We start from the raw sequence: 15,367 nt of genomic DNA on the forward strand, positions 1-15,367 counted from the left end.
AACAGTAAATGATTTTCAGTGTTCCTGCTGTGAGCTTTGCATGCTAGAGTGCTGTAGGCTGACAGCAGAAGAGATGTGTGTGCAGTACCTGCATGTGTGAAAAATGGGACACGGGAGAAATGGGGCGCACGTGGTGCCCATGTCCGTGTCATACCAGTGTAAAGAGCAAAGGGGCAATCCTGAGCTCATCAATCAGTTGCTGAGGGGCAATCCTGAGCTCATCAGCCTGCATTCAGGATGGTGCTAACTCAGTTGGTTTTGGATAGAACCCCATGCCACCTTCTCGCTCAGAGCGTAGGCAGAGAAATCACAAGTCTGGAAAATCAAGAAGAGAAAGGCTCTACAGGCACACCCTCATTGCATACTCATACTGAAAGCAAAAGAGGTATCTTGGGATTAGTTTTATATGCAAAAAGGATCCCTTGGATGAGCCCTTGCTGATTAAGGAGGGACCAGGCTTCAACTCATGCCACCTTCAAGCCACACCATGTTTTATGTCACAAGTGTTCCCGATTTGTGCGTTACACCAGCAGACTCCGAGTAACAAAAGCCAAATTTCCAGCTGGCAACTTCTGTTCCATTTCATCATTTCTGAATTCTCTAGGATGCAGAAAGGTTTACTAAAATTTTTCTTTGCTGTTGGAAATAAATCTTTTTTCTTTTGGAGTTTTTCACGAGTCATCATTGTGTAAGATGACCTTGTGAAAGATTGAGTGTGCTGACTCAGAAAGTCTTAGCTTGAAAGACAGTAAAATATTCTGAAAAGTATTGAAATTCATCATAAACATTGCAAGAGCAGGGTGATGAAAATCAAGAAATATTAAGACGACAACCTTTTAAATGAACAAATTTAAAACTACACAGCACATGTAAAGAAGAAAATAAAATCTCATTATAGACATGTCGTGTACTCTCTAGACTAAATTCTATGATCTCTCAGATCTCCAAAATTATATATTCTAGTTACTTTTCATGGTGTTTAAATTTTAGCACAAATAAAAAAACATTCTACTACTCTGAATTTAAAATTTAGTCATGTTAACTGAGGTTTAATACAAAAATTATCATGATGTTTTTTCATTGTTCTCAGAGTTAACATTTATTATGTACAAAACACATCAATACTAGAATGACATTTAAAATGCATACAGTAGAGGTTTTTGTGGCAATTTTTCAGTAGCTTCTAATACAATATAGCAGCATCTCTAAACCAAGCTCACACAGAAGATATATCGTGCCTATGAGTGCTCTGAGTTCACCAGCAGATAAAATCCATTTTTCAGTAACACAAATAGTGGCTTAATTTACAAAGATTTATGGATCAATTTCTTGCCTGTGGGCTGTGTATCACAGTCCTGTATTGAGCTCCTTTCATGCCCTTAAGGGCAAGCTTAAGGAGAAGCCTTTTGGATCACGTTTTCTGCCATGTTAATTTTAAAATTATGTGCTTTCTTGCTGGCTTTGAACAAGTGCTGGAGATGGTAGCCAAAATATTTGCTGGCTTCCTTAAATTTCATATCCTTCAAACTTTTTCTACCAGGTGTATGGCTCACTACCAGCAAACTGTGATACTTGTGGTGGCCTGAAAGGGAACACTCTCACTTACTCACCAATTTAAAATCTGATTTTTTAAATTAAATACCTCTTAGGATACTGTATTAAACATTTTCTCAACTATTCTAAGCTGTTTAATAAATAATAACCATGTATTTCCCCTATAACCCCAGGAAGCTGAATTACAAATTGAAAGACAAATCCCGTTATTTCGAGTTTGTATGTTTTGCATGAGAAACAAAGACATGGCATACATATCTGATTTTTCATACTTTCACGATTTGCTTTTAACAAGTTTATAACCGTGATGTCTTTTCAACCTAATTCTCACAGAAATTTCTGTTAAATGTTAGTAAAAGTGAAAGACAGAATGAACAAAGAGCTGGCATAATGTTTCTCTCTCCCCCTTTCTCTGAAAGGATCTGAGGTAATGGAAAAGCAAAAAAGGAGCCTAAAACCCCATTCAAAAATGCAACTTATCAGGTAAAAATATATTCCTGCAATTATCCTTCATGTTCTTCATATACTTTAATAAGCTTATAAATTTTAAAAAAATGAATGAAACACACTTTACATCTTGTCAAGAGTCAAAAAAGGTAAAAAATATAAGTTTAAAATTTTGCAAATTAAAACTAAACTCAGTACTTTAAAAAATTTATTGTATAATGTCTCCACTTAATACTAAGTCCTACAACAGTAGTTTACAGAGACATTCAAATTTCTATGCGTAATGTTTTTTTTTTTAAATTGAATAAATTTTCTGTGAATAATTACTGGAATTAAGTTTACTGATAACTCTGGAATAGGAGAACCTTATTCCCTGAATAAAAATTTAGTTGGTTCGTAGGAAAGAATTTCTGTTCATATGGCAATGAAAACATTCAGAAACATTTTTGAACTTTACAGTTTTATTTAAAGATTTCTCTGAAAAAGAATCTACTAATTTAAGATCAAAGGAACAGAAATAAATAGCAATATTGCTGGTGGCTTTTTCTTTTTAGCTTATAGTCCTTGTAAGACCATAGTAAATCATACACTTAATTTATTCAGGAAAGATAGTAAAGGAAAAGCGATATTTACCCTCTACCATCCTCTCCATAATTATCATCTGTTAAATTTTGGAAGCCTAATCCACTGGTCAGGTCACAGTTAATTCCACTTGGAATGACAACTTTTTCAGCTCAGTTAGAAGTGATAAATGTTTATCCTGGTTCTATACAGGAGAATAAATTTCTGGTTTTACCAGCTGTATAAGCAGTTGACTTATGTGATATAGACTTAGGAGGCCTGTACAAGTGTACATCACTTATCTGCAGTAAGAAGTTGATTTAAATGTGAATTTCATATCAGAATGAAAAATAAATATATTTTTTATCTCTGATTTTTTCTTGGTCTCAAAGGTGTTTGAGGCATGAGCTGAGCCTGATTTTATCATTTCATACAACCTCTTTTTAATCTGTAACTCTATCCATATATATTATTTAATCAATAAAATAACCCAATTTCAAGCATCAATTAATTAAACCAGTAATCTTTCTTTTGTTGACAACCCCTCATTTTCCCAGAAGTTTTGTTTCTTGTTTGAGCACCAGGTAACACAAAATACAAATCTTACTAAGACCTGCACAACTGGTATCTTTGATTTTAGTCACCAGAATTTAAGAAATTGATATGCAGTAAAATAAGTACAAAAAAAGGCATTTAATTTTCTTCAGTGTCAATGTGTATGGATAGGAAAACTGGAAGAATTTTAATAATATTTGAGAGTGGCATGTATACATAATGTAATATATAGAATTACCATCTACATGAGAAACTTTGTGAAAACCTTGCTGTAGTGAGGATAAAGTGTTCCGTATGAGGAGTGAAAACCTTGCTCTTGATTGTAATTCCAAGGAAAGAATATGTCTTCTGTTCTGATAGGTTAAATGGTAAAAGAGTTGTCTTAATCTTTTTAAGAAAGTAAGCCTTCAGGATGTAAGCTATTTACAAGAGTGTTGAGAAAAGTGAAGCTTATCAGTACTGATAAGAGAATAACTCTATGAGTATTAGCATGCTGAGAGTATAAATAGAAATACTAAAAAGTGTACTTGTTAACTACTACACGGCCAATTCAAGGCAGAGTGGTGGGGCTGTGGTAGTGGTGTAAGCATTGAGACATCTTATTCTATACATTTTACTTTTGTTTATCAAATACAAATACTGAGAATACAACTGCTATTTAGCAGAGGTGAAGAGGTCAGAACAAATATAAACCTCTTATTTTGCCAAAACCATTGCTAAAGTGTACACAGCGAGACTGGAAGTGCTGTGATATTCCTACTAATTTACTTATCTTAAACATATGAGAGCTTACATGTTTTTCTACCCTGCTTCAGAGGGCTCTTACTACTACTACAGTTTAGCATCACAATTTTTTACACAACCATGCTGTACCACAAAGAAAGGGACATGAAGCTATTCAAACTTTCTGGATTTCCTACTGGCACACAGACTTTTTATTGTTGAGTACATAAGTAAATATGTTGCAGAGAGTAAATGTTATGCTGCCTGTTGGAAGTATTTTTAAGGAGCACAGAGCTTTTTAATTTAAAAACATCATATGCATTTTTACAAGCAGCTGGTGTTTAAAGTATGTTTGTAAGCAAATTGCAGTTGATGTTTTCTCTGCTAATTTGGTACCAAGGGACAATCTTGAAAATTAGATCTACATATGACTAACAAAAATCTGTTGTACAATGTAATTAACTGAGCCAAGGTAGACCCTCAGAAAATGACACTAAACACAAAAGGTAAGTCTCAGAGCTCTGGTGTCATCATGTTTGCATTATGATTCATGCATCAGGCAGCTGCAGTGGAGCCTCTGGAAGTGGAAGCAGCCTCCATCCCTGCTGGGCAGGGGCACTGCGCTCTCTGGTGGGCACGGAGCTGGCACGGGCAGGAGGCAGAGGGGAGTTTTGGGAGGTGGTGGCCACCACAGCTGTACCCACCCCAGGTCCCTCGTGTGAAGAATAGCTGCTGTGCATTAGCCCTGGAAGAGCTGTACCTCCTCCTGAAACACTCACGTGTCCCTGAGCCCAGTCCCTCTGCACAGCAGCCGGGGGCTGCCCCACCTTTATATGCCCACAGCAAATACTGTAAGTTAGAGACACCCCCACCCTCTCAGTGTGAGTCTGACTTGAGAGCCTGGTGAAGCCAGAGAGGCTTTTTAACCCCAAACCAGCATTAACCATTACTGCCTTGGTCTGGCTACAAGGAAACATCAAATGCCCAGAGTTTTTCAGCCCTAGCCTGGCACAGTTAGATTAGCCAAGGGCAACAGTACTACTGGCACATCCCAAAAGCTGGCACTTCCCAGCACTTGTGAGGTGGGAAATAGGGCAGTGGAGGGGCAGGTTCCCTCCCTCTTCCCAGACATCCTCAGGGCTGTTCTTCAGGCCATGGCCTGGCCCCGGCACTGCAGCTGCCTGAGGGCTGCTGACAGCTTGTTCAAGTGCTGGACTGAGGTACTGTGAGGGCAGCTCTGAATGCAAAAAGCAGAACAATATGAAACCTTAAGGGACAAAACCTCAGCTGCAGCTGAACCATCTCAGCAGCCCCTACAACAATGTCTGTTCCATCATCTGAGTCTTGCAACAATTTCTGCCTGTGCCAGCAGGCTTGTAGAGCCTGGCTGCTTTTATTCTGTTTTGGGAATATCAGCACTCTGTTTTGACCTCTATCCTTAAGTTCCTATGGACTACTTCAGAGGAGAAACCATTCTGACAAGGTTACACTAAAACTGAGCTAACCTGACAATTTGTATATCCTTAGGTAAAGACTCACAATCCAGGAGCTGTCCATCTTTGTAACTCCTCATCCTCTACTCCATATTTTAAACATATTAGAAGGGGGATCTTTTCACCATGGCAAGTGTCTCAAAAAATCAAGTATCTACCACAGTAATGGCCTGGTCCATCCTTGCATTCAGGTAGGGGCACTTCAGCTCAAGATGCCAGCCCTTCCTAAACACAGTGGTGGCAAGAGGTGACGTATGCATGCTGTGCCTGTTGGATATTTTGCAAGTCAGCACCATTAGCTTCTGCCAGAAGAGATGTCAAGGTGGCACCACAGCTGCTGTGCTGCTGAGGTGTTCACCAAACCTCCATCAGTCCAGTCCCAGGCAAAGCTCTGTTTGCTGCTTCCTCCAGACCAGCGCTGATGGCTTCATAGGACAGCTTGCACCCACTGCTTAGGAGTGGTGACTTTGCCCACTTTGTGCCTCACAGTGACAGCTGGAGTGCAAGTAAATGTCATGTTTAGGGCAGTTAAACACTCCTTGAGAAGGCATATGTATTTTGCAGCACAACAAAGCTTTTATGAAAGGCATCTGCATATTTTTAAGTTTAGCAAATGTGTACATATCCTACACGAATATGTTTGAAACAAATGTTAAAATCAGTAATTGAACTCAAGGCTTGGGTTTTGTTCTTTTAGTTGTGGATTTAACCTGATTCCTCGTGACTGTAGTAACTGTATCTACAGCTACAGTTATTAAAGGGTGATGGAATACACACTCTGTGAGCACAGCAAAAGGAACAAAATGAATCCAGCTTCACGCAGTGAGTGAGTCAAGAGCACCATCTCGTGGTCTTCCCTCTCCAGAACAGATTTAATTAAAAAAAACCAATCTCTATACTACAGCATAATTTCCTCAAAAGGGCTGTCAGTCCTTGGCTTTAGGAGGCGGGAAAGGAATTCTCATTTAGAACCTTAATTTAGATTCCTTCTTTTTAAAGTCTCTAAGTCAGGGCAGACTTTATCTTTTAGAGCTAAATATATGGAATTTTTTGAGAGTGGTCACTGGCAAAACTATGATTTTATACTTTAAAAAAGACCCAAACATCCAGTATGTTAAAATTTTGCTTCCTTGAAGTGAAATCTTTGGCTAGGGAGAGCATATCTGGCACATGCTGCAGTTTTGCCACATGTTAGAAACCAGGCTTCGGGGTGACCAGCTGGGCTAAGGTGACATTCATTGCAGAGTTGAGGGTTGTTTTTTCTTGGTTTGGTTCTAACATGTCCCACAGTCCTCAGAGCATACAGGCTTCTGCTGGAGGATATACTAAAACTGATAAGGGCATCCCAACTGGTCCCTGTTTATACAAGTGACTATCATCACTATGGGACACTTCTCTTCAGCTTCTCTCCTTGCTGTGGTGAGAGCTGAAATTGCCTTTAATGAGTTGCAGAAAGGTGCAAGCACCTCAAGCAGCTCCTTGGGTTATTTAGGACAGCATCATAAGTGCAAGAAAGAAGACCTGAAAAAAGCAGATACTCAATATTGATTTCAGAAAGTCCTAAATGTCTGTCTTTGTCTGTCTCCCTGCTAGGGTGAGGATGAAGGGATAATCTGGCTTCACAGCTGTTTTAGCTGGGGGAAACAGCTGCTAGACACAGCAATTTACAGAGCAGAGAAACGTCCCACCCTCCCTCACCATGCAGAGCCACTGCTAGAGATAAGTAAGAACTGGAAGAAATCTGAACTTGCACCAGGCAGGCAGGAGACTCTGGCAGCCTGCAGCTATTTATCACCCTCTGTAGATCTGAAAGGCGTATGCAGTGTGGGTAAGCAGCTTATCACATTCCTGCAAAGTCACCGGGGCTGCCAACTGCTGAGTCTGGAAGTGGCTTTTGACAGCAGCTGCAGTACCTGAGTACTGATCTCCATCTGGCAAGGGCTGTGCTCTGGCCTGGCTGTGACTCACACCGATTGCATATCAAAGCATGGCCAAGATGGCTCGGCAGAGACATTAACACAGTCTGCATCTGCGACCTTCACTTGGGCACACAAATCACTCTCCTTTAGTAGGACCTGCTTTCTCCCTCAGTAGATACTAGCATGGCTGGGTGGGGACTGATTGCCCATCCGTTTTTTCTACAGCTCACCATTCACTGAAACTATTTATGAGGAGACCAAACATCCTACACCACTTTCAGAGAGATGCATGGTTTTAATTCAGGCTTCTTGCTCAGATCCTATACATAAGAAAATTATAAGTGCTGATAATGGATCAAGGCCCTTAAGAAGATGTCACCCACCTGTTGAAGGCTGCAATCTTGAATGTCTGTTTGGATTAAAACTAAAGCTGGTAGGCAAGAATCTGAGCATCATATAAATAAAAAATGATTGGGCAAGTTAAAACAGCCACAATGGCTTGCAGCAGATCCATTACAACTTGGCCAAAGCTTCATTAAGTCAAATTTTACCTTTTCAACAAGGTTAAAGGTAGAAAGATGGTAGTTGCTCCTTATCACTCAGAAGTTAGTAAAAAAATCTCCATTTCTTCTCTCTTATCTGGAGGTAACAAGGAATTTTTCATGAACAAATAAATTTCTACAGCTAAAAATGAAAAAAAAAAAAAAGGAATAAAAGGAACTGCTGTGCTTTACTCAGGGTACAAATTGATAGGCCTACTAGAAAGTGCACTGTCCCTTTAATAAGCTCAAAAATATGAAAAGGTAAACTTGATTTACCACATTCAGCTTGAAAATACACAATTTTAATTCAAGATGTATTCTAGAGTGCAACACCAGTCTAAGAGTGAAATGCCTGTGCCAAATTCCTTTAAACTGTTATAAGAAATAGCAGTTCTGTCCAGATCACATTATCTGCACTCTTCAGGAATTTCAGTAGACACAGATGAAAATTTTGTAACAAATGTTGCTTGCAACATTTCTTATCTCTGCTCAGCCTAACACTTGCTGTGATTTTATATAATATAGCAAGATGGTACTGTCTAAATACTAGAATAAAGTATAATAGGATCACAGATTCATAGAATGGTGTGAGTTGGAAGGGATCTTAAAGATTTTAGTTCCAACTCCCCTGCTGCAGGCAGGGACACCTTTCCTTAGACCAGGTTGTTCAAAGCTCCATAAACAATTTCCAGTTTCTCCAGGAAACCTGTTTCAGTGTCTCACCACCCCCACAGTAAAGAATTTTTTCCTAATATCTAATCTAAACCTACTTTCTCCTAACTTTGAAGCAATTCCCACTTGTCCTGTCACTACATGCACTACAGTTCAAGAAGCAGGACCAACAGTGTTATTTAGTTACCAAAGGGGAAAAAAATCCACCCCAGATAATTCCACAAAATTATTGGTCTATTTCTCAAAAGCTTGCCTTTCTTTACTGTGGGATCAGGAATATTTTGCTGACTGAGCTATAGTTTGGTAACAGCATAAATCCAGGCAAAGGAAAAATTTCAATTGCAATGAAAAGGAAGTGTTGGTACTTTTGACACTGCAAGTAATTACTGATAAGAGCCTTTAGGTAAGATGCAGGAATACAGCATGACAATGGTTTCCATAGGTTTTACACAAACCCAGGAAGACTTGCCCTTTGTTAAATCAACAATTTAAAGAAACACATACTAGAAGGCCTGCAAAAGAGCATGAGAAGCAACATTTCAGGATGATAAACAGGAAGGCCAGATTTGCCAACCAAGTTGTTGAGAATAATCATTTATTTTCACATTTACAAGACAAATATGAATAATATTTACAAATATATACAAATATTAAAATTAGCTCTTGATGTCAAAAAAGTCAAAGTATTTTTAGCAGTATAGCCAACATACAGTACTTTTTTTTCAACTTGGAAAAGGTTCAAGAAATGAAAGAAGAAATGAAGGAAGAGCAATTTAAGATTCACATAAGCTGTCAGAGGAAAGGGATGTCCACATTTTAAAATCAAAGGCAAAGCGTCAAAAAACCATAAAATCTAGTCTCCCTCATATTTTCACATTAAAAGGGACTTCACTCACCTCACTGGACAGCACTAGAAATGCTTTTAAAACCTTTCTGAGCAGGATGGTTAAATAGCACAGAGATAACAGAATTAACCATTTTGATGAATACAGAATAGCAGAGAGCATTCTCTTGGTGGATGACTAAAAAAAACTTTCATGGGACATTTGCCAATTTGTACTGGGGGGAGGGATGGATCACAATCTCTTTAGATTCTGTTTGCTTTTCTTAGTCCCAGGAAGTGGCCCTGATGCAGAGCTGTGTTTCACTGGTCTGCTGCTGACACAGTCACTGGAGCTGTGGTAGCTGCACATGCACTTAGTGCAAAAGTCAAAGCCACAACTTTCTCGATTGCACGTTGCTCTTTGGAGGTAGGAGTCATACTTGGCAGGGGAGCCACAGCGATGGCAGACTTTAAGGCTTTCAGTGTTTTTCAAGTTCCTGGCAGCCTGTTGGAAAAAGCACACACAGAAAATCATGAGGAGAGGGTAAACACAATCCCCAAATGCTTCCTGATATTATCTTAGTGCCACAAAACATAGCTTCTCCTAATGCAGAGACAAACTAAAAATTTAGCCTAATTCTTGTTGCATCAAATTCTGAAGGAGACTGAAGAGAAATAATTGGTCTATAATTGCAGGTATTTTTTATTGGAATAGAGGCATCAAATTCTAAATTCTTTAAATTTAAAAGTTAAAGGACAGGCTAAACCAGGAGCAGTAAGGAGAACAGCCTTCCTGAATCTTCCAAACCTCATTAAAGAGCAGTGATATAATTGTGTATGGATACATGTATCAGGAATTAAATTTTAAAACAGCTACAGAACAGTTGTACTTTTACATTCCTAATGCTACAAAGTCCTATACAGTAGTATTACAGCATCTTGATTATACTTTCCAGTGAAATTTCATCATCTTCTCTTATCGTATTAATTGGCATAATAAGAATTGAGCATGAAACCTTTTTCTAGTTACGAAAATATTTTGCTTACTAACAAGCAATAACTTTCAATAAGCATTTTTTAAAAATCTTATAAGATACAGGTGCAGGTCTACATTGCTAGTGTGTGGGGGGAAAAAAAAAGGCTTAAGAAAAATAAGGTGAAGGGGAAACAGGCTTTTAGCAGTTAGTGACAACTCCAAATCTGTGACACACCATAAATATCTAGTTAAAAATTCATTTTAATGCCAGGTAATTAGTTGGCAAAAAAAATCCATAGATTATTTTAAGAATTTAGCAATGTTTATTTCTTTTAATCATTTAAACTAAAAACTATTAAGACTTTGGTCTTTTTTTTCTAATTGTCCATCAATTTTGAAGCAAAGTTGACTGCTTTAGTGATATATCTGGTAAACACTGGAAAACATGAGATCCATAATAAACTCATGGAAAATAACAGGAAATCATTAAATTTTTTCATATGTGACAAGACAAAATTTAGAGCAAAAAAAATTTACAAAGTGAAATTTTTAAGAAGGTAAAAGAAGGATGTAGGACATCTCAGTATATCGATATTCTCCACTTCTTACCTCGGAAAACTCCATGAGCCTGCTGTGATTCCTAGCTGCTTTGGATCTGGTACATCTGTTGTTCAAGTTTTTTGGTGGGGTTGCTTTCTGAATGGAAGCTAAGGACACTCTGTAGAGAACGTACTCTCTTGTTGCAGCATGGTCTGGTGCCTTAGTGACATTCTAACAAAAAGAAAAACAGAGTTAAATTTGGGAAGGGAACTTACCTGATACAGACTTTACCATACCTTTCACTGTCACTTCTGTTATAAATGCATAGAACAGCTCCCTAGTTCCTGTAATCCTACTTTCATATTAACAGTTATTTAGGCAGAGCATGTAACCTGTTCATCATAAAACACTAGTCTAGTGTGGATGGATCTAGTATTTTTTTTTATACAACAGAGGCATTAGGAGTAGCTCATAGTGCAAAATGCTTTTCACTTTTCCATAGCAGGCATGATGGACTTCAAAGCCTACTGCTATAAACAGAGAGTCTGACTCACAGAGCCAGCCGAGTGGTTTCTCTCAGTCTTCTATCTCTGCCTTCTGGATCAGTGTGGATGCTGAAGCAAGCAAGCCCTGCTGGGAGACTCTAGGGCTTGCCCAGTGGGTTGTGCTGGCAATGGCTCTCTTCTCTCCTTCCTGCCTTTCTCTGTAACACAGGGCTTGTGGAAGCTCTTAAAAACACCTGCATCCCTCCTTGGGTCACCCTCTCAGCCAACCTTCCTTGGGGTACCCCAAGTCACTGATGTATCTAGCAACACTTGAGACAAGGCATCCTAACAGGACAAACTCCAGCGACAGTTTTCAATCTAAGAAACTTTTCTGTGATCTCTTAAGCATAGAAGACCTGAAATAGTAAAAGAAAAACACTGATGGTTCAGGGCAGAAACTTACAGAAAGGTTTTTCACAGCTCTGCTATACACTTGGAAAATCCATTTATCTTCTTGTAGAATCTTCTGCCATGTTGTGCTGACTTTGGCAAAACTGCAACAAAAATACAAACATATAAGTTGTCTCCTAGGAAAGGGATTTATTAAATAGCAACAATAACTGTAATCTTTTTCCTTTACGTAAAGATAGAATATGTTCACAGTTGTAGTTAGGGAAAAGGCACATTCTCCATATGTATCATGATTTACATTGTCAGTTCATGTTTTAATATATTAACACATAAATGTCACAAGCCCCATATCTAAAACATTAAGGCATCTGGTTAGGTTTTTTTCTTTCCTAATGAAATACAATGACATCAATATACTTACTTTACTAAATCCATCTCGCTGAGATGCCTTAAAATGTTTGCTAGTATATGCTTCAGGTTCTTTTGGAAGAGCTCAGCAAGAATGTCTATTCTATCCAGCCCCATTTTCTTTCCAATTAAGTTACAAAGTTCAAATTTTCCCCTAGAAACAATTCTGTCTACAGCAGCCCAAGACTTGAGATTTCTTTTACCACTTTTTTTCAAAGTTGAGCAAATCACTTCTTCATAATGGATTACTGGCAACAGTGTCTTCTTTGAAAACTGTTCTTGGTTTTGGCTCTTCATGAAACAATGCTTTGGTGTACCACAGAGGTTCCCAGCCAAGGGCAAACTATCCTCATGTTCTATTGCATCAGCATAGTGAGTACCTAACATAGAGGAATAACCACTGTCCTCATGAAGTTTACTGCTTTCCATTGCCTCCATTTCACAGATACCTTCATCAAGTCTCTGGGTTACTTGGTTGTTTTCTTTGTTATGTACGGGTCTGTCTCCATCTTCAAGATCTAGATTTCTGGTAGCTGCATGGTATGAGTCACTAAGGAGGATTTTCTGATGTTCTTCTGCACAGTTTTTACAAAAGCCTTCCTTGTAATTCAAGGGGCAGGATTTTTCCAGTCTTGCTTTCTCCATAGCACATTTCAATGGTGCAAACCCAGCATGCAGAGAGGCGCAATCAAAATCACATTTCATTTTGCAAGAGCCGTTATTGTTTGATTTCATTTTGTTGATTGAATTCTGCAAGAAACAACAAGGGCAGTATGAAAACATAGCATAAACTAGATCAGAAATGCTTTTTCTTATAAAGACACTACCATGCTTCCCTTCTGCATTATGAATTTTATGCTTTTATCTGACACACCATCTAGTGTCTAAAATAGAACTAGTGTAACTAAGCATTTGAACAGCCACTGATCAAATTTATGTAAGACCTTCCCAAAAACTAGTTTTATGCTGGATATAACTAGAGCAAGAAAACTTGGTCACCATTTCATCAGCATAAATGAGACACACCAGTGCTTCTACTTTCTACCATAAAGGTAGCAACATATCCAAGGCACTCAAGGTCCCTGCAAGGGTCACCAGGGGCAGAGGGTCCATGAGTGACCGCAGGCCAGAGAAGCCTGAAGTTAGCATCCAAAACCAGAGGCAATGCTGCTGCTGCAGCCGGATATCTGGCATTTTTGAGAAGGGAGGAGGGTGGGTGGCACAGGAAAGGCTTGAGTGCTCACACGTGTGAGTAAAATACAAAGAAAGGTGGCCATCCTTAAACAATGATCAGAGTGAAATAAAGCATGATTTAAAGAGGGTCGAGGTAGATAGATATCATAGGGAATTGAGCTTTTCTTGCCCTGCTCCATTCCCCTCCCCCGCGAAATGTGGTGCTATCTATATTCACAATTGCGGGGGGATGGGCGAGGCCTGAAGGGGAGAAGGAGGTCATGTCTCCCCAGTTAAATCTAAAGGGAAAATAAGTTTCAACATGCTATACAATCCGTAGGAAATAGAGGATCCCCGATTTGAGTAAGCATTTTAAACGATTTAAGCAGTTCCAGCAGTTTTGGAAAGAAGCACGGGAAAAAATGCGTTACATGACCGACTTGGAGAAAAAGTTCCTTCTTTGTACCTACGTTTGGTGGGAAAAAGGAGCAAATATGCTTAAGGCTTTGTGCAGTGTGAGTTGGGGGAAGAGATGCAAAACCCTTCCTAAACATCATCCTCCCCTTCCCCCTTTCCCTGAGAACAACCAGGGAAGCTTTGGGGCTGAAACCCTGCTGATGTGGAAAATGTCCCCACATCCCGTTTCGGCGCACCAGGGCCTGTCCCGACCCCCGGCGGAGCGGGCTCAGCCGCGGGGCCCCGCGGCGCTGTCAGGCTCTCCCGCCCAGCGCTCAAGATGGCCCGGCTGGATGGCTGCAGGTAGACCGGCCCCGCCGTGCCCCACGGCCCGGGAACTTCATCCCGCGCCTTCGGGGGCCTCCCCTTTCCCCCGCAATGGAGGATTCCCCCCAGATCGGGGCGGCGGGGCGGGCAGAGCGCGCCGCGGGGATGGATGCCCCTCCGACGGCGTGGCCGGCGGGCGGGAGAGCGCAGCGCGGCACCGCGCCTCCCCGCCCGGCCCGCCGGCGGGAGCGCAGCTGCCATCCGCACCCCGGCCCGCCCGCGATCCGCACCGCGGCCCCGCCGGCGCGGCGAGCAGCCGGGACCACCCCGCACGCGGCTCCTTGGCGGGATCGGGGCGCTCCCTGCCCGCCAATGCGCCGCCGCCCCGTCCCGTCCCATCCCATCCCGCCGGCGGGATAGCTGGGGGGCTAGGCTAGGAGAGCAGTGGGATAGGGCGGCCCCAGGAACCCCCATCCCCAATCCATCCGGTGCCGCCGCAGCGCCGCTAGCACCGCACAGCCCCGCACCGCGCACGCCGGCTGCTCCCGCCACCCCAGGCAAAGAGCCCGAGCCGCCGAGCCTTGTCCGCGGAGCCGCGCTGCCCCGAGCCCGCCCCGCAGCGGAGCCCCGGCCGTGCGGCCCCGGCAGCCCCGGCAGCCCCGCAGCGGATCCCGGCGGAGCTCGCTGCCCACCCCGCGCTCACCTGCAGAGCCGCGCCAGCGCCGCCGCAGGCAGTGAGTGCGTCCCGCTCTCGCCGGGCGCTTTTTAAAAACTTTAAATTTGGTATCCAAAACCGCGCCAGCCAATGGCGGGGCGCCGGGGCGCGGGGCCTGGCCAATGAGCGGCGGGCAGGCGGCGGGGGCCAATCCGGGCCGGCGGGCGGGGCCGGCCCCTCGCTCGCTTTCCCTCCGCGGCCGCCAGGGTGGGACGCGATGGCGCGGCCGCCGCTCCCGCGCTGGCCGCTCCCGCCCGCCCCTTCCTCCCGCTCTCCGGCCCCCACCGAGCCGGCGGTGCCGCTCCCGGCACTGACACGCGCCTCAGCGCAGCCTGGCGCCCAGCTGCATCTGCTAGTTTAAATGGACGTGCCTGCCATCTTCCCATCTCTCTGGCCCGCTCACAATGTGCGAAACTTCTGCCGGGCAAGGATTCGCTCCCGCACTGGAGATACTCAAGAGCAGCCCGGGTGCAACTCTGTGCCATGTGCTCTAGGATGACCAGGCTTAGGCAGGGATGTTGGACCGGATGACCCACTGTGGTCCCTTCCAACGGGCCCATTCTGTCATTCAAGTCTGGTGGTGGATCTGGGCTCCTCCCCATAAAACAACTGTATTTATTTTATATGACCAATGCTACCAGTGGTTG

At 42.2% G+C, this 15,367-nt stretch overlaps 1 protein-coding gene across 1 annotated transcript; it reads right to left on the reverse strand.

Annotated features, from left to right (window-relative positions):
* Positions 1–9,052: 9,052 nt before the first annotated feature.
* FBXO5 (F-box protein 5) lies at positions 9,053–14,760 on the reverse strand. The gene is made up of 5 exons (XM_056487360.1): positions 14,709–14,760; positions 12,123–12,859; positions 11,754–11,844; positions 10,875–11,036; positions 9,053–9,794 (listed from the first exon to the last, which is right to left on the reverse strand). Exons 2-5 carry the CDS (start codon positions 12,842–12,844, stop codon positions 9,543–9,545), a joined length of 1,227 nt encoding a protein of 408 aa, XP_056343335.1. The 5' UTR covers positions 12,845–12,859; positions 14,709–14,760; the 3' UTR covers positions 9,053–9,542.
* Between the last annotated feature and the right edge of the window lie 607 nt (positions 14,761–15,367).

This window comes from Oenanthe melanoleuca, chromosome 3 (genome assembly GCF_029582105.1).
Source record: "Oenanthe melanoleuca isolate GR-GAL-2019-014 chromosome 3, OMel1.0, whole genome shotgun sequence".
Classification (NCBI taxonomy): Eukaryota; Metazoa; Chordata; class Aves; order Passeriformes; family Muscicapidae; genus Oenanthe; species Oenanthe melanoleuca.

Bases quoted from the DNA above. Each gene is read 5' to 3' on its own strand.
- FBXO5 (XM_056487360.1), bottom strand. From the start codon at position 12,844: ATGAAATCAAACAATAACGGCTCTTGCAAAATGAAATGTGATTTTGAT. The intron at 11,037-11,753 runs GTAAGTTTCTGC...TCTTTTTGTTAG, and splicing joins GAGCTGTGAAAAACCTTTCT to AATGTCACTAAGGCACCAGA. The intron at 9,795-10,874 runs GTAAGAAGTGGA...TTTTTCCAACAG, and splicing joins GGCTCATGGAGTTTTCCGAG to GCTGCCAGGAACTTGAAAAA.